General features: G+C 61.9%; 1 protein-coding gene across 2 annotated transcripts; it reads right to left on the bottom strand.

Annotated features, from left to right (window-relative positions):
- Window positions 1–69: 69 nt before the first annotated feature.
- ARHGEF11 (Rho guanine nucleotide exchange factor 11) lies at window positions 70–20036 on the bottom strand. Of its 2 annotated transcripts, XM_081340575.1 has the most exons (43): window positions 19924–20036; window positions 19218–19658; window positions 15874–15906; window positions 13292–13383; window positions 12882–12980; window positions 12545–12594; window positions 12332–12389; window positions 11977–12152; window positions 11822–11893; window positions 11527–11646; window positions 11351–11399; window positions 11075–11151; window positions 10849–10986; window positions 10570–10644; window positions 10187–10288; window positions 9912–10010; window positions 9692–9734; window positions 9381–9477; window positions 8965–9087; window positions 8582–8602; window positions 7982–8117; window positions 7779–7878; window positions 7553–7582; window positions 7161–7287; window positions 6800–6979; window positions 6498–6545; window positions 6051–6238; window positions 5686–5832; window positions 5202–5281; window positions 4991–5116; window positions 4663–4780; window positions 4401–4579; window positions 4244–4319; window positions 3986–4153; window positions 3792–3879; window positions 3447–3554; window positions 3207–3328; window positions 2853–3050; window positions 2460–2732; window positions 1961–2050; window positions 1089–1354; window positions 779–974; window positions 70–702 (listed from the first exon to the last, which is right to left on the bottom strand). In XM_081340575.1, the coding sequence occupies exons 2-43, from the start codon at window positions 19244–19246 to the stop codon at window positions 644–646; spliced, it is 4656 nt and encodes a 1551-aa protein (XP_081196701.1). In that variant the 5' UTR covers window positions 19247–19658; window positions 19924–20036; the 3' UTR covers window positions 70–643. The 2 variants fall into 2 exon arrangements, with proteins under 2 accessions (XP_081196701.1, XP_081196700.1); XM_081340574.1 differs by lacking the exon at window positions 15874–15906 and having other exon boundaries at window positions 3447–3575; window positions 6800–6994.
- Between the last annotated feature and the right edge of the window lie 423 nt (window positions 20037–20459).

Genomic DNA, 20459 nt, shown 5'->3' with positions numbered 1-20459 from the left:
AGCCCTTCAGCAAAGAGCCTTGGAAATAGGAGCTGAGGAACGGAGACAAGTACAAAAACCAAAAGCAGCCAGAGGGAAACAGCTGCCTATTGTATTTACAAAACCTCAATCCACATACATACATATTTATATCCACGGAGAAGGTCTGGAGGCAGCGGCCCTCCCCGGCCAGACTTTCCTCCCCACGGAGAGAAGACGTGAAGGAAAACAAAAGTGCAATTATACAGAATATGCTCCCGCTCTCCTGTGCAGGGCACGTGTGTGTCTACACAACTCTCACGCATAGCCAACGTGCAAGCACGCCATCAATTCATCTAGGGGACAAAACGAAGGGCTGAACCCCAAAGTCTGCAGGCGGAGGGACGGGGGCTCCTTACGTTTCAGGGGAAAGAGTGGAGAGTCTGCTATTGCTCGCTCGCTCCAGTTGGGGAAGCCTCCGGCTCACGCGAAGCCAAAGTCTGCTTCCCAACGAGGCCGGGTCCAGTTCTCTGCTTCCTCCTTGGTTTCGCCATTTTTCACTCTGGCAGCCGCCGGTCCCATCCGTGGCCACCTCCCATCTTCAGCACGGGCCAGGAGGGGTGGGAGGGTGAAGGAGGCATCGCCTGGAGGTGCCTTTTCCTTCCTTGACAGAGGCCTTCCTGCCCTACAGGGTCACTTCCTGGGAGCCGTCTTCCGGCAGGGCCAGAGAGAGCCCGTTCACGTCTGCAAAGACAATGGCCTCAGTCCCCGGGCGGACAGCGGGCAGGGATGGGGCACCGAGGCCCTCAAGCCCTCGTACCAGGCTTGGCAGCCACTGGGGACTGTGGGGAGGGAGGCAGAGACGGAGGGCTGGCTCTGGACCCTCGGCGGGGGCCGGGCGACATCCGGCTCAGCTCTGGGGATACGCTTCCCTGCCCAGGGGTGGCTTGGGCGGTGGAGTGCCCCTTCGGTGGGGGCTGCCGCAGCAGCAGCCGCTGGTATGCCCCTTCCACGTCCTGCAAGGGGAGAAGAGAGCTGCGAGGGGGCACCAGGACCTCTCCCTACCCCCCATCGCCCCTGGGCATGCAACCTCCCCGTCCACTTTGCCTCATTCACTCATCCCGACTCACCTTGAGTTTGGACAGCTTGCGCGCGAGTTGGTCTATTGTCCGGAAGATGGCATCCACGTCCTGCACGCCCTGGCTGGATGCAGGGAACTCTGCCATGCTCAGTCCCCTTGCCGGGGTCTCCCTGGTGCTCTCCTGGCAGCCAGGCAAAGGCACCGCCGTAGGCAAGGATGGTGCCCGGCTCAAAGCGTCCACTGTCTCCCCGGCGCTCTTGGCACCTGCCTGGGGTTCCTTGACGTCGGCCGGCAGGCTTAAGTAGAAACAGTTTCCTGGATGGAGGAGGAGGGGGATGGCTGAGGCTTGCAGGCTGGGTGACTCAGAAGGGCCTGTTTTGGGGAAGGGGCTCCAGGCCCTGAAAGGCCCCAAGTGGGTTTTCAGTTCCTTGGGCAAAACCTCTTCTTCCCCTTGCTGGGCCAAACCCCGCTGTAAGTTCAAGGCAACGCAAGACGTTCGGTCAGCCTAAAACTCACTGGAGCACCTGAAGCCAAGCCAGGCCCCTCTTCCCCCTTCGGAAGGCCGCGAGGAAGGGGCTTTTCCTTCTGAATTGCGTTGCTGCTTCGAAACGCAACTCTAAAGTCACTCAGTGCTTGAATGGCTTTGATTAGGGCGATTCTTTGGCTTTGTGCATTTGTGTGCAGCGCCCGGAGTCACACACGTTAGATGGTGACTATATCGATTTCATCAAATAGCCCAGTGATGCTGAAGGGAAGCAGACGCTGTGTGGTGCAGCCCCCTTGTCTCCCCCTCCCCCCGGCACAGGGCCCTCCCTCGCCCACCCCCAGCCTCGGAGACCAGAGTGGCCCTGATCCCCCCCCAAGGACACAGAAGTCCTTTGCACAATCTGGGGGGGGGAGGCTTCTAGCTTTGGTCTTTACCATCTGCATTAGGGGGGCCTCCGGCGTCAATTCCCGCCTGGCTGTCTTTCGCCATCGAGAGCTGAGCACTTTTACTGCCCTCCACCTCAGCTGTGCAAGAGACACCAGGAAAGAGAAAGTGTATGGGGGGGTTGGGTTGGGGGAGGAGAAACAACAGTGGTCACCAATGGGGGGTCACCCAGGGGGGTCCAGCACCCGTCACCCACAGGAAGGCAGCAGAGAAGCAAGCAGAGGGAGCAGAAGGCAGGCGAGGAAGAGGAGGAGGAGGAGGAGGAGGAGGAGGAGAGCAAAGCCAGAGGAATCGGCCAGACTGGCCGCAGCTGAGCCCTTTCCAGGCGGAGGTTGTGCCCCGGGCTATCAACCCAACCAGCTCCGAAGACCAGCTGTCACTCGCTGCACATCAAGCCAGGGTGCCAAGCCCCTCCCCAAAGACCGCCAAGCGTGGCGGGCCAGGACCCTGGACCTGCCGCCAGTCACGCCTCCCCTCCCCCGCACTTACCTTTCCGCACCACCAGGTAGCCACTCGGACTCTCAGGCTGCTGGTTGCCTGCCTGGGCCATAGGGGGCGCCATCGCCTCCTGGCCCTCGCCCGGCCCGGGATCGCTGGTGGGGCCTGAGGACGGGGGCCCGGTCAGGCCCTCCTGCGCAGAGGCCTCCAAGCCCCAGGGCCGCTTGTGGCCGAGCCCCGAAGGGGTGGGGGTCAGGTCATCCTCCGTCTCGGAGTCCTGGGCGGGCAAGAAGCTGTGCAGGAGGAGCCTCCGCAGGGTCTCCACTGCCGGAAGAAAGGGGGAAAGGACCACCTTCATCCCCATCCACACCCACCAACCGTCCATGCTACCCCCTCGCTCCCCCCGAGGCCAGCGGGAGGCCTCCTGGATAAGGGGGCACCTACCGTCCCCCAAGGCAGACTCAGCCATGCTCTCCGAGCAGGGAGGCCTTTGAGGGGGGGGTCCTTCCAGAGGGTGCAATGGAAGGGAAGTGGGTGCGTGGCCTTCCTCCTCCTCCTCCTCCTCCTCCTCCTCCTCCTCCTCCTCCTCCGGGTGCCCGACCTCCAGCTGCTCGGCTGCAAAGGCTTCGGTGGGAGTGTCATCTGTGAAGGGGGAGGGGCTTTGAGAAGCAGCGGGGGGGGGGGGAGGAAGAGCTGCCCCCTCCTACCATCCAATGTGGAAGAACCGGCCAGACAGGAGCCAGAAGGGAGCAATGCCCCTCCCTGCCTTTTGCTGCCCCCAAAGTCCTTCAGGCCTACCTGAAGCCCCCTCCTCCTCCTCCTCCTCCTCCTCCTCCTCCTCCTCCTCCTCCGCTTCATGGTGGGGGGGGCTGCTCCCTTGGGCCGGCCTGGGGGTGACCTCAGCGTCCTGGAAGATGAAGCTGCAGAGAAAGACGAGAGAGGTCCAATGCAGGAAGCATGTCCAGGCCTAGGAGAAGGGGGTGGTGGTACAAGGCCTGGCCCTCCCCTTCCTGCCCCTCCTGCAGGACCCTCGCCCACCTGGATGGGGCCGGACGGGGGGGCCGCAGCTCCTTGGCATGGTGCTGGTGGGGCAGGGTGTCCTTCTGCGTGGCACTCTTCACCGCCTCCTCTAAGAGGTCCATCCACCTGCCAGGCAAGCCCAAGAGACTTTCTCAGGAGCCCCTCCCTCAAATGGGGCAGCTTTGGTCCTGCCTGAGCAGCCCTGTAAGCTCTGGGGGGTCCCCAGCCAGCCACGGTTAGTACAGGCCAAGTTGGGGTGCTGTCTTCCCCCAAAGGCCCCAACGCCTGCTCTTCCTCCTGCCATCCACCCTCCCTTGGGGCGGCCCCTGTGACCCCCTCCCAGGAGGCCCCCCGTCTCCCTACGTGTTCTTCTCCAGGGAGCTCGAGGCGACTAGCTCATAGATCTGCGGTCCCAGCTCCGAGGTGCAGATGATAAACAGGGCGCGCTTGTCTGCGGAGGAAAGCAGAGGCCGGCGGGGCCACGCTCAGCACCCCACCTTCGGCCCGAGCCCCCCCCCGCCCTTCCCGAGCCCTGCTGGGGATGGGGGCGGGCTCACCGGTGGCCACGGAGCGGATGAGGACGGAGCTGAGCTTCAGGACAGGGCTGAAGGTCTGCTTGGTGTCCGAGGAGCCCAGCCCCGTCCGGCTGTGGCACTTCAGCACCAGCCGCTCGTCCTGGCGCTGCAGAAGTACCAGCAGGCCTTGCAGCAGCAGCACCTGCAGATCTGGGGAGGGGGGACAGCGCTCTCAGCAGGCCTCCCCCTTCCTACTGGATCCCTCCCCCCAAGAGACCCTCCCCTTCAGCTCCTACAGACCCACAGTCTTGTCCTTGCTGATGCGCCAGGCCAGGGGCCCCTCGTGGATCATCTGGCGGCCTCGCAGGTCCAGGTTCTGGGCAGGGCAGGCAGGAAGCGGTCAGCCAGGGCCACGCAGGGACCCTCCCCCTTCCCCCCCCGTAGGCGCTAGGCTTACTTTGAACTCAGCTGCGATGGGATTGCCGGTCCGTTCCAGCGAGGTGGCGTCCAGGCGCTTCTGGTAGGACTCCAGGCGCTGCTGGTTCTCCGCCTGCTTGACCGCCTCGTTCACGTACCTGAGGACCTCCCGGCAGTGGTCTCGGGCCCGGCAGAGCTTCTGGTGCTCCGGAGTCTGCCCTGGGGGAGGGGCAGAGAGGAGGGCAGCTGGTCAGCGGTGGCACCTGGCTGGGAGGGCCGTCTGGCCGAGGAGCGGCACGCACCCGGAGAGTGCTTGAGGATGTTCTCCAGGAGCAGGGGGTACTTGGTCAGGCGCTGCATCTCGGCGATGATGAGGTCCTTCAGCTGCAGGCGGCGGCACTGCGGGTGGCTCTCGGCCTCCTGGGGAGCAGCAGAAAGCGGGCTGGGAGGGGGGTGCCCTCTGCAGAGCCCTGCCCGCCGGCAGGAGGCTCAGGCAGCTGGGAATACGAGGGGCGCTTCATATGTGCTCTTCCAGCTGCTTTTTTTGGGTTGCCCTGATCGATTTCTCCCTCGGGCGCAATGACTGCCCCCCTGGACCCTCTCCTGCCCCCGAGGGTGCCCACCGCCCACCTGCATGAATTGCTGGAAGCGCGTCTCCTTCCGCTTCTTGGTTTTGATCAGCTCCAGCGCCATGGACTGGTAGGCACAGAACTCGGCCGCCACTTGCTGGAATTCCTCAAGTGCAGCCCCATCGAACTAAGGAGGAGGAGGAGGTGGTGAGGGTGAGGGGTCCACCTGGGAGCAAGGCCCACTCCCACCCAGGCCCCTCTCCGTGGCTCACCCGTGAAAGCATCAAGTCTCCGACCTCCTTCACCACCGGCCCCTCTTCACGCAGCCTCTTCATGGATTCCGACAGGGAATCTGGCGAGGAAGAGACGGTGGGGCAGAGGGGAGGAGACAAATCCCCCAAGGAAAGCACCCCACAGCCGCACCCCAGCCCACCTGTCTGCCCAGCACCGGCCCGGTTAACGCTGCTCCTAAGCACCTTCTACTGAATTAGCCCCTGGAGGTGAGCCCAGCAACGGCCCAGGCCCAGCCGATGGTGAGCCCATCCCATAATTTCAGGCCCCCCCGCCAACGGCAGCACCAGAAGAGACTCAAGGCGGCGTCCGTACCCTTCTGGGACAGCACAGACCCTCCACCCCGCCAGTCCAGGGAAGACCACTGCCAAACGTTCCCCACACCTCTCCACTCCATCGGGGCTGCGTTTCTCGTGCGTCCAGCGGGACCCCCGGAGCCCGAGAGGGGAGGGGGCGCAGCCTTACTGTGTATCTCGATCAGCTCTGGAAGGTTGGGGAAGAGCAGGGCCAGCTCCTCCCGGGAAAGTTGGCCCTCTCTCCTCAGGCGCTGGTAGAAAAGGAGGTCCAGCACGCGCAGCGTCCGCAGGTGGGAAGACTCGGTCACGAAGAGCTCTGGGCGGGGGGCAACGCGGACCCGGATCCAGTCAGATCTAGCCGGGCACCATGGGCAGAGACCCAAGGCTGGCAGGCCGTCTGCCCAGCCAGGTCAGGGACAGAATCGGGCACCGGCTGACCTACGTTCCTCCCCCAAAGGGACAGCCCACCCCAGGGTTTCTCTGGGGACCCAGGCCCCTCGCCAGCCCCGCCGGCCCCAGCTTCTCCTCCCTCACCATTGATGACCTCCTGGCGATCGACCTCCCGCTGAGAGAGCTGGGCGGCCACCTCCCGGCCCACCGTGTGCTGCCAGTTCTGGGAGTCCAGCTCCACCTCCAGGTCCGAGAACTGGCCAAGCTCATCCTCCAGCAAGTGGGGCAGGAGGGCCTCCGAGCTGAAGCCCAGGCTGGGCGACTCCACGCTCCTGCCGGGAGGAGAAGGGGTCAGGCTGGGCCCTCGGGGGGAGGGGACGTGCCCTGGACCCCTCGGCAGCGGCTCCCCCTCCGCCTGGGAGGGCAGGGAAGAGGGGAGGAAACCAAGCAAGGAACCCCCTCTTGGAAAAAGGAGGAGGGAACTGGGCTCCTGGGGGGGTGTGTGCTAGCAACAGCTGCCAGATTTAAAAGTGATCCACTAATCCCCAGATGGGGAAATTTCCACCGGCTCCTGGGCTTCTTCCCACTCACCTGCGCCCCATATTGGGAGTGTAGGGTGGGGTGGGGTTTTCCAGGGACCTGGAGACCGGGAGATATTAGAGTCAGCCCTGGGCAAGCATCCCTCCCACCCACCCCAAAGTTCGTCACTCCCTCCCTTTCCTTGTGCTCAGCGGGGGGGGGCATTCCCTCCCCCAAGAGCCCCCACGCTCTTCCCACCCCTCGGAGTGGCAACACCCCACTGGCTTCCCCTGGGCTCGGACGCCTGGCAGATGCCACAGCCGTGCCAGGCAGCCACTCAGGCGCTATCAGGGCGCAAGGAGATGCCGCCTTACCGGGTGGAGAGGCTGGAGGCAGAAGATGACGCCGACTGGTGGAGCCGAGCAGCCTCCGCGGCAGCGTCCATGTCGACATCGCTGCGGGAACGGGGGACGTTCTCGGCCTTGCGCAGTCGCCTCAGCTCCTCCCGCCCCTTCAGGCTCTCCGACCGGCCCAGCCTGACCTCGGCCCTGGAACTGGAGGAAGGGGGGCTGAAGATCGGGGGGCTCCCCAGCACCAGGCACCCACCACTCTCCCCACAACGCCATCATTTCTGGGACTGGTAAGTGGGCAAAGCAGCCGGGGACTGGGAGAGGGCGGCCCCGGTTCATTAGGAAAAGAGACCCCCCCCAAGGAGGAAGGACCACGGCCACTCACCTCTCTGAGTCGAGAAGGTCCTCGGGGAAGCTGCCCGTGGAAAGGCGCTGCAGGCCGGCCTCTGGGCCCTCGTGGTTCTGGCTGTTCTCAAAATGCTGGATGATGGTCCTCACGTTGCCAGGCTTAACTGTGGAAGGGAAGCCATGAAGCATTAGAAGCCCGGGTGGGGAAGGCGAAGGAAACGGCAGGAAGCCCAGCCCATACCTGCTCGGGGGGGTCCCCGGAGCAAACTGCCCCACCCTGGCAGAACACGGGTCCTGGGAGCTACTATTGCCACCTCTGGGGGGGGGAATCAGGGAATCAGGCCCTCCACAGTTGTGAAAGCAGCAGGAGGAAGAGGAGGGGGACCAGCTGTGGTGGGGGAAGAGGGGAGGGATTATTTCCATGTTTACCTTCAACAGGGGACAGGGGGACATGAAATGCTGGAAAGAGAAACAGAAATGGGATGTCAAAATCAAGCTGGGGCTGATGAGAGGGGCCAAAGGAAGAAGAGGAGGCAGGCGGTGGCAGGACCCGCCTGGCCAGCCTGGAGGGTGGGGGGGATCTGGAAAGTCGGGGGAGGGATGCCATTTGCAGGAAGCAGAAAGGCCCAAACCTGCCCCCCCCCAGCGGACTCACTGCTCTGGGAGGTGCTTTTGGGCTTAGCGATGTACTTGAGGATGGGGTTCCGCTTCCGGTCCTCCACTGCGGCCTCCTTCTCCTTCTTGCCGCTGCTGCTCTGTGGCCCCAAGAAAGGGAGAGGCGTCTCAGGGTGCCCCAAGCCAGGGTGGGTGGGTGGGAGGAGGACAACGGGGTCCTGCGCTTTACAGTTCACCACCCACCTTCTTGGTCTTGGGGAAGAAAGGTAGCCACTTGTCCTTCTCCTGGGACTTCTCCACAACGCTGGCCGGCCGGGCCTCCCGAGGGTAGATGCCCATGTGGATCATGTAGGTCTTCAGGGCAAAGCTCATGGAGGAGCTGCAAGGAGAGGGGAGGGCAGTCTGGCTGGAGACCCCCCAACGCAGCCCCCCAAACCCTCCCCTCCTCCCAGCCCAGCGGGAGCCAAGCTGGTGCCCTGGCGGAGCTGTCCTTGGTCCTGAAAAGGCCTGGCCTAGGTTGGCTCTGGGTCAGACCCTCCCAAGGAACGCCAAATGCATTCTGGGAAGGAGCCCAGGCTATTCGCCAGAACAGAAACCTGCTCCTTTCTTGAAGAGGTCCTGAATACTCAAGTTAGCCAACTAGTAATTTACCAGGGGTAAACTGAGTAAGCTTTTCAGCAACCAATTACTTACATTAATATTTTGAAGGTGTTTTTCTGAAGCATACACGATACGAAGAACTGAACGCTTAGAAATTATACATTTAAAAAGAAAGCAACTCAGGCCAGCAAAAGTCAGGATCACCAGAGGTCCTGAGGAACCGAGGTCAGAGGAGACACTCACCTCCGATCTTCATATTTGGATCTAAAGTGGGAAAGAAAATATAAGGTCAGATGCCTCTTAAGCTGGTCTGGCATCCTAGTTCCTCTTCTTGTCCACTGAGTCTAGGACAACGCTTCTCAAATTTGGCAACTTTAGACTTGAATTCCCAGAATTCCCTAGCCAGCATGAATTCTGGGGATTGAAGTTCAACACCTTAAAGTTGCTGAGTTTCAGATACATTGGTCTAGATGACAAGTCACAAGCTTCTATTTCATCTGGCATCAGAGAGGGACATTTTCAGAGGGGGGGCGGGGCAAACGCTCTTTCAGAGGAGCCAGCCCCACCCCCGGTCCCTTCCCTCCCTCCCTCCCTCCCTCCCTTGCCCGCCCACCCACGGGACTCACAGGATGTCCCCCAGCTGCACCAGCTGCTTCTCGGCCACCTGGCGCTCCTTCAGGAGCTCCCCGTCCAGGTCCAGCAGGTCGTTCTCCCCATACAGGCTCCCCAGGCCCATCGTACGCTTCGTCCTGCAAGCACAGAGGAGGCTTCCTTCCTCTCTGACACCGGCCGAACGTCACGAGGCGTCCTGAGCAAACGCCCCCTTGCAGGCCGCTTCTCCCCAGGGTCGGCCTCGGCCCTTCTGAACGGGTCCACGGATCATTTCAGCTACTCTTCAATCTTGGCTACTTACCTTGCATTAAGGGTCACTCTGGTCTGTCTACTGCGCAAGGGGCGAGGGAACGATGGGACAGGAAATCAAGTGGGGAGGGGGAGGCGGCGGCGACAAGAGAAGGTCAGCCACAAAGGGGGTCAGGCTGACCTGTAATCTTGGATCTGCTCCTGGATCTCGGGCATGGCGGCCTCCTGAACCTCCAGGAAAGCACTTCGGGCATCCTCTCCGTTCCGCAGGCGGGAGTCTGGAGGGAGCAAGGACAAAGGTGGGCAGAAGCTGGGTGGGCTCCTGAGAAGATGCCCGAGGGGGGCACAGAGGCAGCTCCGACCTCAGCCGTCAAGAAGAGCAGAGCACCGAAGCCGCCACCTTCTCCCCTCCTGCTCAGCCCCCCTCCATGCCCCCCCCTGGAATTCCTGCAGAGGGACACCTTCGCTGGGCTGGACTCTGGGTGGACTCACCGATTTCCGCCAGCAGCTGATCAGAGACCTTGACCCTCAGGGGCTGCGGAAGTGGCAGAAAACACAAGTTGACCACTCACCGGGACCTCTGCGGCCTCCACTGCGTTGAGGGCAGCGTCTCCCTTTCCTGGGGCCGCCCCACCCAAGCCCCACAGGGTGGGTGTGAGCACAACCGGAGTGCCAGAAGGCAGATGTGGCCAACAAGACTGGCCAGACTCACCGCAGTTTTGTCCAAGAAAATGTGCCAAATGTCCTTGCCCAGCACCCGGGCTTCCTTGGGACTCATCTGCAGGTAAACGTCCGCGCACAAATAGAGGAGCTGGCAGGAGAGAAGGAAGGGAGGGAGGGAGGAAGCATCACAGCAGAACCGGAAGCAAGCGGAGGCTGGGGGAAGGGATCGATCCCGTGGAGGGGAAGGCCAGTTTAAAAGGGAAGTGGACTTAAACTGGAGCACTTCTCCAGCCCCAGGAAGGAAAGGGATCCCCGGGACTGTACCAGGGGACTGGGATCTGCCTGAGAGAAGATGTAGCGCAGGAAAACTCCTAGGTGAGCTGGCCGCATCTTCAGCTTCCCCAAGTCTTGGAACAGAGAGTCGTTCTGTGATGGGGGAAAGAGATGTTCACCCAAAGGACACACAAACAAGTGCAAAGGAGCCCCCCCCCACACACAGACACTAGGCCTCCCTGCACTCAAGGACCCCCCCCCTCCAGTCAGTGCCCCACCTTCGGAAGCACCTCGCAGCAAAAGCTGCAAAGAGCAGGAGATTCCCCCCCCTTGCAGGGCAGCTTCAAAGAGGGGATGAATGGTGTCTACTTGGGAACAGTGTGAGCGGGATTCTCTGTGAGTTGTGTAGATGTGAGAAAGAGAAAGCACAATACCTCGTTGTCCAAGTATCCTGGGTCGTAATCCTCTTCCGGGCCGATGATAGACGTTCGGAGCGCTTGATCCAAACTCTGCAGACAGAAGGGATTAAAATGTTCCCACGAAAGAGATGCAGGTGCCGAAGAGGAGGAGGGAGCCACGAAACAGCTGCGCCATTGAACGCCTCTGTGTCCAGATGCCAAACAGAGACCGGAAGCCGAAGGCGCCGTCTGGGCCGGCTCAAGATCAGACTGCAAGGACCGCAAGCCAGGGTCTTGGGCCCCGCCTGCCCTCACCTGCTCTGCAGAGAGCGAGAGGGGGGTGTCGGAGCCTTGGCGCCGATGGTGCAAGAACAGCCGCGAGGCAGCAACGGGCGAGGTGTGAGGACTGTCTAGGCCAGGATCGGAAAGGACAGAGTTCCGGTTGAGGGAGATCTGCACCAAAAGAAACCAGCATTCTCAGGTGAGCAAACACGGGCACTTTCCCTGGCACCGAGGGGAGGAGACGCCCCTGCGCGCTCACTTCGCTCACGGAAGGGAAGCGCTCCGTGCCCGAGTCCAGGCCGCTGTCGCCATCCTGGGAGTCGACCGAGAGGCCTCCTGGAGGGAGACAGAGACAGGATGCGGCTCAAGAAGAAATGGGTGGCACACAGAAGAGCCGGAGAAGGGGAGGGGGGAGACCTGTAGACACCCGGAGGACTCCCCAAGAACCGGCAGGCAGAAGCATTAACCCCCCCCAGGACTCTTCCCGCTCATAGACAAGTCTACGATTCTAAAAAGGGGCAGCAGCAAAACTCACCGTCCGTCGCCCGGGAGATGAAGGAATCGCTGGACAGCTGGGGGGCGTCCTGGGAGGCAGAGGGGAGTGTGTGAGAGCCCTGTTGGCGCTTCCCTGGCAAGGAGAGGTCCAGCCAGGCCCAAGTACCACCTCCTCTTTCTTGGCACCCCCCGCAGCTCTGCCCCTCCCCCACTCACCCCCAGCTCTCCCGTCTCCTGCCGAATCTTGAGCTGCAACTGGCTGACCCTCCGCCGACCCCCCTCGATCTGCCCCTCGAGCAAAGAAGCTGGATTCTGGCTGTAGATCTCGTAACATCGCTGCAGGAAAGGACGTGTGTGTGTCACGGGCTTATTGGGGAACAAAACTAAGCGGTATTTGGTGCTACTCGGTCAGTAAAAGCCAACTAGGGGGAGGGGGCAGGGCCAGAAGGACCCAGACTCAGCCCCTGCAGGGGACCCAGCCCCACTTTCTTCGGACCGCTCTGACCCCCACCTGCAGTTCGGCCTCCTCCTGCTGCAGCATTTTTCTGAGGATCTGCGTCGCGTGTTTCTGGACTTCCGGGTCCTGAGGTCCGCAAGGCCAGAGAGAGGTGAGTCCCGGTCTCCCGGTCTGCCCCCAACTCATCCCCGCCCGCACCTCTGTGGTACCTGTGGCGGCTTTGGCCCAGCGGTGACACGGTGGGGAGGCGGCGGCAATGGCGGGGGCGGGGGGCACGTGGGCGTGATTTGCGGGGTGCCTGCCTGCTGTCGGTCATGCTGCGATCCCAGGGAGGCCGAAGTCGAAGGAGGGGAACCCAACAGGGTGAGAGCAACGTAAGTGCCAGCTTGGGGGGCAGAGGGCGGAAAGAGAGAAGCAGAGAGGAGAAGGAGGCCTTCAGCCGTTTCAGACACGGGTGGTTCTAGGGGAACGGGTGACGCCTCCCGGGGCAACCCAGCTGCGGGGGACCATCTCGGCCACTGTGGCTCCGGGCTCCCGCAGCCTTCCCGAGCCCGGCCCACTCACATCGGATGAGCTTCACCACTTCCAGGTGGGAGGTGTTGGTGACCACGGTCCCGTTCACCTGCCAGGGAGAGCGAGGGGGAGGACAGGCTCAGCAGAGAAGCCGGGGGGGGGGAGGGTGCCCTCCTCCCAGCAGACTGCAAGCTGACCCACATGTGTAGAGAGAGGGGCAGCAGAAGACCAGCAGCTGGGGCAGCCCTTGGAGACACAACTCACCTTGACAATCCGATCGCCCTCCTGCACCCCGGCCTTCATTGCGGCTCCACCTGGAGAGGCAACCAGAGAGAGTGCCATGGGGGGAGGGGGGAAAGGAGATGGAGGAGGGAGGGAGGGAGGAGGCTGCCTGGAGGGCCTTGAACAGCATCCGGCATTAGTCCCCATCACCTGCTCAGGAAAGGGGTGGGCAGCTGCCAGCTCCCTTCCAGGTTCAGCTCTGCCCGACCCCCACCCCGTCCTCCCACCTGTTCCTGGTGGCAGCTCAGCTCAGTCAGGGCACGGTGGGGGGAGGCAGCAGGAGCCCACCCACCCACAGATGCCCACAGCCTCTCCTCACCTGGCCGAACGGACTGTACCAGGACAATCCGGTCACCGCTGACGGTGAAGCCGAAGCCATGTTCGTCTTTCTGGATGATGACGCAGCGATGGACCAAACCTGCCGAGGAGAGCGAGGCCCCTTTGGTGCGGACCCCTCTTCTCCCAGAGAGCCTCTGTCCATCGGTCACTTCATCCATGGGCAAAAGGCCTCCACTCTAGCCCTCCCCCCCTTCCCCCAGGACAGACCCAGGGCTGAGCAAGGAAGCCTCCCTGGCAGGATCTGAACCAGGCCAGGGAATGGGTGCCGGCCTCCCCCCTCCCAACGACACATGCTGCAGACTCACACCCCCATCCCCCCCCGCCAGTTCAGTGCAAACTCTGCTTTCTCAGCCTCCCCCCCCCCACACCCAAGAGGAGCAAGGGATCCACCTGTGCTTTCGCCCGAGTCGGACGGCTGGCGATGATGGCTGGTCGAGCGCCGGTCCAGAGCTGAGTCGCCCAAGGAAGACAGGGAGCCCAACCTGGACGGAGAGAGAAGGGGGAGGGGAAGGCGGGGCTGCAGCTCATTACCCAGACTGGACCGCAAGGGTCTCCCCTGATGCCCCACCTCCTCCCCACAGTGCCCACTGGAGGCCAGAAGGAAACTGGAGCAGCAAATCTGAAGACCCGGAATCCCAGACCGACCCCACCTCAGTGGGAATTTCAGGTGGGGGACCTGGGCCTGGGGGAAAAAGTCAAATGGATCTCCACCTCAGCCAAAATGGGCAGTGACTGCCAGCTTGGTCTTGTCCAAAATTAGAAGCTCTGGACCTCAAGGAGGCATCTGCTCTTTGACCGGACTTGCAAGGGTGGGGGGCTCTGGCTGGTCCCCCCATCCTTATGTAGCTTTGCCCCCCTCCTGAGCAAAGTAGGATCTAATGGGGGGGCAAAAAAAGCCTGAAAAAAGGGTGCAGCATGCCAGCAGCAGACCAAGGAGCCACTGGCGAGAGGCTGGGGGGCAAAGCCAGGCAGACCACGCAGCGCCCACTGGGGAGGAGAGGCACTAGGAGGGCCAAGGCAGGCAGGGGGAGGAGCATCTGATCTTACCAGGCTGCAATGGGGCTGATGGAGGAGGGCACAACACAAAGCGGCAACGTGCAGAAAGACAAACAAGAATGGAGAGTTATTGCCTGCAGCTAAGTGGGCAGGAGCTGCGGGCCCTTGTGCCCCAGACAGAGCCTCTCTGTGGGGCACTGAAGCCACGGGACCCCCACCTCGCCCTCCTCTTTCCCTTCATTCCTTTACGCAGGGGTATCCCACCCTGGCAACTTTAAGATCTGTGCACTTAGCATTTTTAGGGTTAGAGAGCCGCTAAGTGTGCTTAAATGGACACTTGAGGAGCATCCAAGCATTCAGACCTTCGCTTTCTAAGACCACCCGCTTTCTTACCCATTTAAATCAACGTATTTCAGACCTGTGGCCAAACGTGGCTCTACTTGCTGTATTTTTTTAAAACATTATTAAGTTGTTTCGAGATCAGCGGGAAAGCCCTTCTGAAGCCACCCAGAGGGGCCCCCAAGCTCCACTTTGCAGCCCCCATTCGCCCAGCCCTTCAAAGACCAGCTAAAGCCCTTCACTTCCACGGGGCCTTGGAAAGGCCGCCACTCCTGTCTCCTTGTTATCTGGGCTTCTCTTGTAACTCTGCCTTTATTTCTATTTCTGCAGCCGCGTCCGTGGCTCCACCTGTGACCCCTGTGGAGCCAGTAAATCCAATAAAGCAAGCAGGCTCCGGATTTGCCCTCCTGACTTCCTTTTATTTTATTTCAAAATTTGCTGCCCTCTCGGAAAAGGAAAGCAGCCCGATTGGCCTCCTTGGCAGGCTGTTTTTTGCGAAAATGCAAATCCCACTTGCAGGATTTCTCCCATTAACCTAGTGGGACTGGTTTCCAGCCTCTCACTGATGCATTCTGCGTGCCAAAGTCCTAAGCCCAGACCCCCCCTAGCCTCCCACAGCCCGTTCAGGAGCAACTCAGCTACGAGGGTTGGGGGTCCCCAACAGTGGCCAGGGAGCCACATTTTCCCCAGCCCATCATTCAAGCAGCCTGTCAGGTTTTGAGCAGGCCATCCAAAGCTGCTTCTTGTGGGCAGCTCTCAACACGCTTATTCCCCACCCTTGACGTCCCTCTGGATGCCCACCAAGCGAGGCCAAATCCTATTTGAAGTAAAAGCATCCGAAACAAAAAGAGGAAAAACGTGGAAGCCTCCGTTGGCCCGTTCTGGCATCCAGGACTCGGCCCCCAGCAGCACTGGGGGGCCCTGTGCTTGCTGTGAGCATCAGAGCCCTGCCCATGGGGTGGGGGCTGCATGTTAGGGACCCCAGAGCAGGGATGAGGGAGGAAACTGGAGGTTGACCATCAACTGGGCTCCACCACTGGGGACCTCTCCCCCCCCCCAGCATCCTTCGTCCTCCCCAGGAAAGCAGTGCCCTCAGACCGACCTGCCCCCTCGGTTATTCCTATCGACGTGCCCAATAGTAGGATGGGTGGCAAAGCAATGGAAAAAGGCAATAAGGACACATAATGTTCTTACGTCGCTCCAAAAATGATGGACCCACAGCCATTCATCTGAGCAACTGACCCACATGGGACTAGCTGGCTCACACCAACCCAGGGACCACGGAGCACCACCAGGCAGATCCACAGGCCCAGAGCGCCCTTGCCATGCCTTTGACACCGGTGGTCTCCACAAGGACCCCAGAGATCTGTTGGGGTGGTTTGGTGCCCCCACCTCAATTCTCTGTGTGGGCTCTAGAACTGTCTTCAGTCATGCAAATGGCCTTGGGGGGGGACTGGCATCTGCTTCCTGATCCGGGCAAGGGGGCTGGGAACAGAGAGCAGCCAAAGGGGGAGGCAGAGGGGCTGACCCACATGCTTGCAGCCAAGCCATCTTTTGGGGGACCCAGCGGGGAGGGGCTGTTTGGGGCAGACCCCCCTTCAGCTCAGGAACCCCAGCAACAAGGGGGGGGGTCTTACCTGGGCAAGCGAGGGTGCCTTTTACTGGCCCGTCTGGCGTAAAGAAGGGAAAAACAGAAACTGCCTCCAGAGAGAAGGTGGCCGCGGCCGAGGCAGCGTGGAAGGAGAGAGAGAGAGAGAGAAGAGGAGACAGGCGGGCGGGCGTGAGAAACGGGCACGGGCAGGGGGGCATCCCTGGGCATCCCGGCTGAGAAGCTCTCTAGCCCAAATCGCTTCCATTCCACGGACCGAGGTGCCTTCCAGAAAACCCACAGAGCCCCCGTTTGCAGACAGGACCAGCGAGGCCAAAGGGTTTCTGCACTTGTACAGAATGCTTCCTGCTCTCGGCCCCTTACAAGAAAAAGAAATCCAGGGCACACCAACCCCTCTTGGCCGCTCACTGCCGGCCCTGCCGCTCTCCTGGTCAGATCCAAGCCGAACTGAAAACGGCCCTCGGCCCGGGCAAGGGAGGAGTCTCCGGGGACGAAGTGAAGCCCCACCGGTCCCCAGGCTCCTTGCCAGGCCCGACCCCCGGCAAGAGTCAGAAGCGAGAGGGAGAGCAGCGCAAGGGGGACCCCGAAGAACAGCCACCCGTCACCCGGGCACCCCAGACACGGGCCAAAGCACCGGCTGCACCCTCCCGCTTCCCTGGGCCATCAAGTCTCACGAGAGCAAAGCAGGCTGGAAACAGAAGCAGGCTTTAAATACCTTCAGTTCATGAGGACTAGAAGCATTTCTTTCAAGATAAAAAGAAGTAGAACTGGGAGGAGGGGCCATGAGAAAGTTTTTTATTAAAAAAGGAAGTTCAACCAGCACAGGCTACCAGCATCCAAAGAGGCTCCTACTTACACACCCAGTAATTCAAAGCTGCCTCTGAATTTTCCCAATTTTACACAGCCATAAAATAAAATCTGGGGGGAGGGGGGGCTCCAAGCCTTCTGCTTCCCCCCAGGGGGAGAAAACCAGCAAGAGCCGACGGGTGCAAAGAGGGGCCAACGTCAAGAGCAGGGACATCTTCCAAACTGACCCCTAAGCAGTGAAGGGGGTTCGTGCAGATAGGGGAGGGAGAGCCTCAAAGCAGCCCCCCCAGCACACGATCCCTCAAAAGAGGGGCAGCTGCAAAGCAGCAACACCGCCGCATGCACACACAGCCAGGGGGGGCAGGGGGGCTGGTGCAACTCAGCCCCAGTGCTCTGCTGCAGCAAGCAGATTTCTGCAAAGACGGAAGGTCAGCCGGCAACCACAATTATGGGCAGAAAGAGGTAATTACGTCTCCCTCCACGGGATCAGCATCCTTCACCTCCCCCCCCCTTCCCCATCTAGCTAGTGTTGTGCCTTGGAGGGGAGGAGGGAGTGCTGCATTTTTAAAAATCCTGTCTCTGTCCAGTGGGAAAGCTGAACTCAAGCAACAAGGGTCTCCAGCACAGTCCTGGGAGACCCCCACCCCCACGGGCTTGCAGCATTGTGCAGGGGCTGATGGCAAGGCAGGAAGTGTCCTGCCCGTCCATCTTCCATCCTTGGGGTGTACATCTTTGGGGCTAAAAATAGATTTAAACACACACGCATACACATAAACCCATCTGCATGAAGGTCTAGGATCCCAGGAGGATCTCAAGGACTTTCTCAGGTCATCCCTGGTGCCAACCCATCTTGGGATCACACACACACACACACACACACAGAACCACTACGACAGGCCTGCAGGATCCCTCACCACTGGCTGAGCTCATGCAGCCTGCCAAGCTAAACAAACACTAACCACACGATGGCCTCATTCAAGGGAGAGCCGGTCAGAAACTCGATCCCCGGGACATGTCCTCAATGCCCTGCACCAAGAGCTGCCTGGGAATTGTGGGGGCTGAAGTCCGGCACATCTGGAAGGAGGCTGGCTCGGGTAAGGAAAAGGGACAATCCTCCTGACACTTAGATAAAGAAGGCTGCAGGGAGGACTGTTCAGGTTCTGGGCTCCTGGGGGGGGGGAGAACCGACCCCAGAAGATGACAATCCTCCCTCCCAGTGTGGCTTTCCTGGTGCTGCAAACACCCTGCAGCCACTTTGGATTCTGGGAGGGCTGAGCGAAGGCCAGCAGTGGCTGTTTTGCCGCAAAGACCGTTTCAACCGATGACAAGCAGCATTTAGGGGCCGATCCTGGGCCCACTCCCCCACCAAGCGTCTCTCCTTGAGACTTTGCTGCAAGAGCCTCAGCCAAGACTGCAGCACCCCAGCTCAGCAGCCGCCACGTTTCTCCAGCCACTGAACACTGGGTGAACGAAACACGAGAGGATTGCCAACTCCAGAGGCAGCACCTTGCTAGCTGTGGTTGAAAGCCAGAAAGCCCTCGGATGGGAGACCACCACGAGATCAAAATTCTAAAACTCTTCTCCAGGGCCCCAGGAGTTCAAATCACAGCAAAATTCCCTACAGGCTGCAGAAAAGGTTGCCTGCGCTTTGCTTGCTGCCACAATTGCGAGGATGGTAATTTATCACAAAAAATGGGACTCCCTTTTGACACAGAGCAGAAGGGTGGAGGACCCATATTGAAATAAAAGTTATCAGTCTATATGGCCTCAGCATGTTGCAAGACTTACCAACAAGAAGTCTGTTTTTTTAAACTATTACACAGCATTTTGCATTTTGCCTGACTGAAACCTTCCTGTCTGCTCACCCGCAGAAAACGGACCACGCTGGGTTAAACGTAGAGTAACGTTGGCAGCCTTTTGCAAAGAGGGCACAAATCATGGTGCTGCTGGAGGAAGGAAAGCCAGGGAGACACACAACGGCTACAGGCCACACAGGGGACCCCCCCCAGGGCCAAGTCCCACCTCCTGCTAAGCATCCTCTCCTTCACCATGCAGTGCTGAGCAAGCCACCACCTTATGTCCACGTGAGATGCTGGGCCACAAAGGTGGTCCCTGAGCCTCAGGGTCAAAGTTGCTCCTCCGCCAGGTCTCACACGGGCACGCCGGGGTCTGCGCTGGCCCTACCCCTCTGCCCGCAGGGTGCTCCCCCACATCGGCGGCCCACCCTGGAACATTTCTGCACCCAGCAAGGCCTGGGCACCAGCTACACATGTTCCTTGGCCCTGGATGTGCGCCCTGAACGGGGCACCAGGGTGCCACCGGGAGCTCCCAGTCTGAGCCACCGGGGGTGGGGGAGGGAACCAGAGTACCAAAGGGGGTGGGGGTGGGAAGGGCGTCAGGGCCAGAAGGGAGAGTCCTTCCCAAGCAGGGGCTTTTCTGCCAAGGCAGACACCAAGCCACGGGGGTCACCTCTGCCCATCCATGGCCAGCCCAGGGAGGAGACAGGAGGAAGCCCAGCTGAAGCCCCCAACCTCCCCCCCCCCCGCACGACAGCGGCCAGCGTACCTGTCCAGGGCAGGGGGGCGCATGTTCATGGTTTGCAGCCGGATCCAGCACCCCGAGGTGGAGGGCCCGGGGCGAGGAGGCGGAGTGTGCCCGGCTGCCCACTGCAGGGGGAGTCACTTCCCCATCCCGGGGGGGGGCATCCAGGCAGGGCCCCCCCGGCGCCCAGGCCTCCTTTTCTTCCCGGCCTTCCTTTCCTTGGCAGCTATAATGCCTACATCCAACGGGGGGCGGGGGGGCTTCTCCCCCCGGCTCAGAGACGCATCCCGACCTTCGGGGGCCCAGCGGAGCGAAGCAGCGGACGGGCCACTTCTACCAGCCGGGCACCGGTCGGCCAAGGCGGGCGGGGCGCGGCGGGGCTTCCCTTCTTCCGCCCGGCAGGAGAAAGTCCGGCCGGGGATCCGCTGCCCGGGGAGGGCCCGGGGGGGGTCCGGGGGGGTCCTCCTGCGGGGGGGGAGACGAGGGTCAGCGCGGCCTGCAGCGGGGGAGGGGCGATCGGGGGCGGGGAGGGGGGGCGGCGCCTCCTCCCGGGAAGAGCCCCCTTCCCCTCCCCCTCTTGCGGAGGGTCGCGGGGGGGGGTGCTGCCTCCGGCCCCCTGCCCGCTCGGGGGGGGGCTGCCCGGCTCGCCCTCCTCCCGGCTCCGGCGAGGCCTGCTGCGGCGCAAAGCCCCGGGCTCGCCCGCCCCGCCGTCCCGGAGCCGCCGCCTTGCCTGCCGCCGCCGCCGCCCCTGCGCAAGCGGAGCCGGAGCCGCGCGTCTCTGCCCGGCCGGCCGGCCCTTCGCTCGGCTGCTGCTGCTGCTGCTGCTGCGGCGGCTCCTCCGGCCGCCTTCCTCCTCCTCCTCCTCCTCCTCCTCCTCCGCCCCCCCGCCAATCCCCGCCCTCCTTCCTGCGGGAGGCTCCCTCTGCAGCAGGTGGGAGGGGGTCCCTCGCCGCCCCCGCCCCTCCCGGCGCCGCTGCAGACGCGGAAGGCGCCCCCCAGCCCCCCCCCGCCCTAGAGGCGCGGTGGCGTTTCCAACCCCCCCCCGGACCCTCCGCCCTGGGGCTGCCCTCCTCCGTCACTCTCCGGGGCGATGGGGGGGGTCAGGGCGGCTGCCGCTGGGCCATCCGTGGGGAGCCAGAGAGGCTCCGTCACACCGCGGCGTCCCCCTCGACCCTCCGGTTCCAAGCAAGCGCAGCCCAGAGCCTCTCAGGCAGGGGGGACAGGAGGGCGGAGCCCTCAGAGCATGTGCAGAGGGTCTTTCCTGCC

The sequence above is a fragment of the Vipera berus genome (genome assembly GCF_964194415.1).
Source record: "Vipera berus genome assembly, chromosome: 16".
In the NCBI taxonomy this organism is placed as follows: domain Eukaryota; kingdom Metazoa; phylum Chordata; class Lepidosauria; order Squamata; family Viperidae; genus Vipera; species Vipera berus.
This window is presented reverse-complemented; position numbering and strand designations above follow the sequence as displayed.

Excerpts from the sequence above, each read along its gene's own strand:
- ARHGEF11 (XM_081340574.1), bottom strand. The coding sequence starts at position 19,246 with ATGAACATGCGCCCCCCTGCCCTGGACAG. Across the intron at positions 8,603-8,964 it reads GTGCAGCTGGGGGACATCCT|ATCCAAATATGAAGATCGGA; the intron begins GTGAGTCCCGTG and ends TTCCCACTTTAG. Across the intron at positions 975-1,088 it reads GCAAGCTGTCCAAACTCAAG|GACGTGGAAGGGGCATACCA; the intron begins GTGAGTCGGGAT and ends CTCCCCTTGCAG.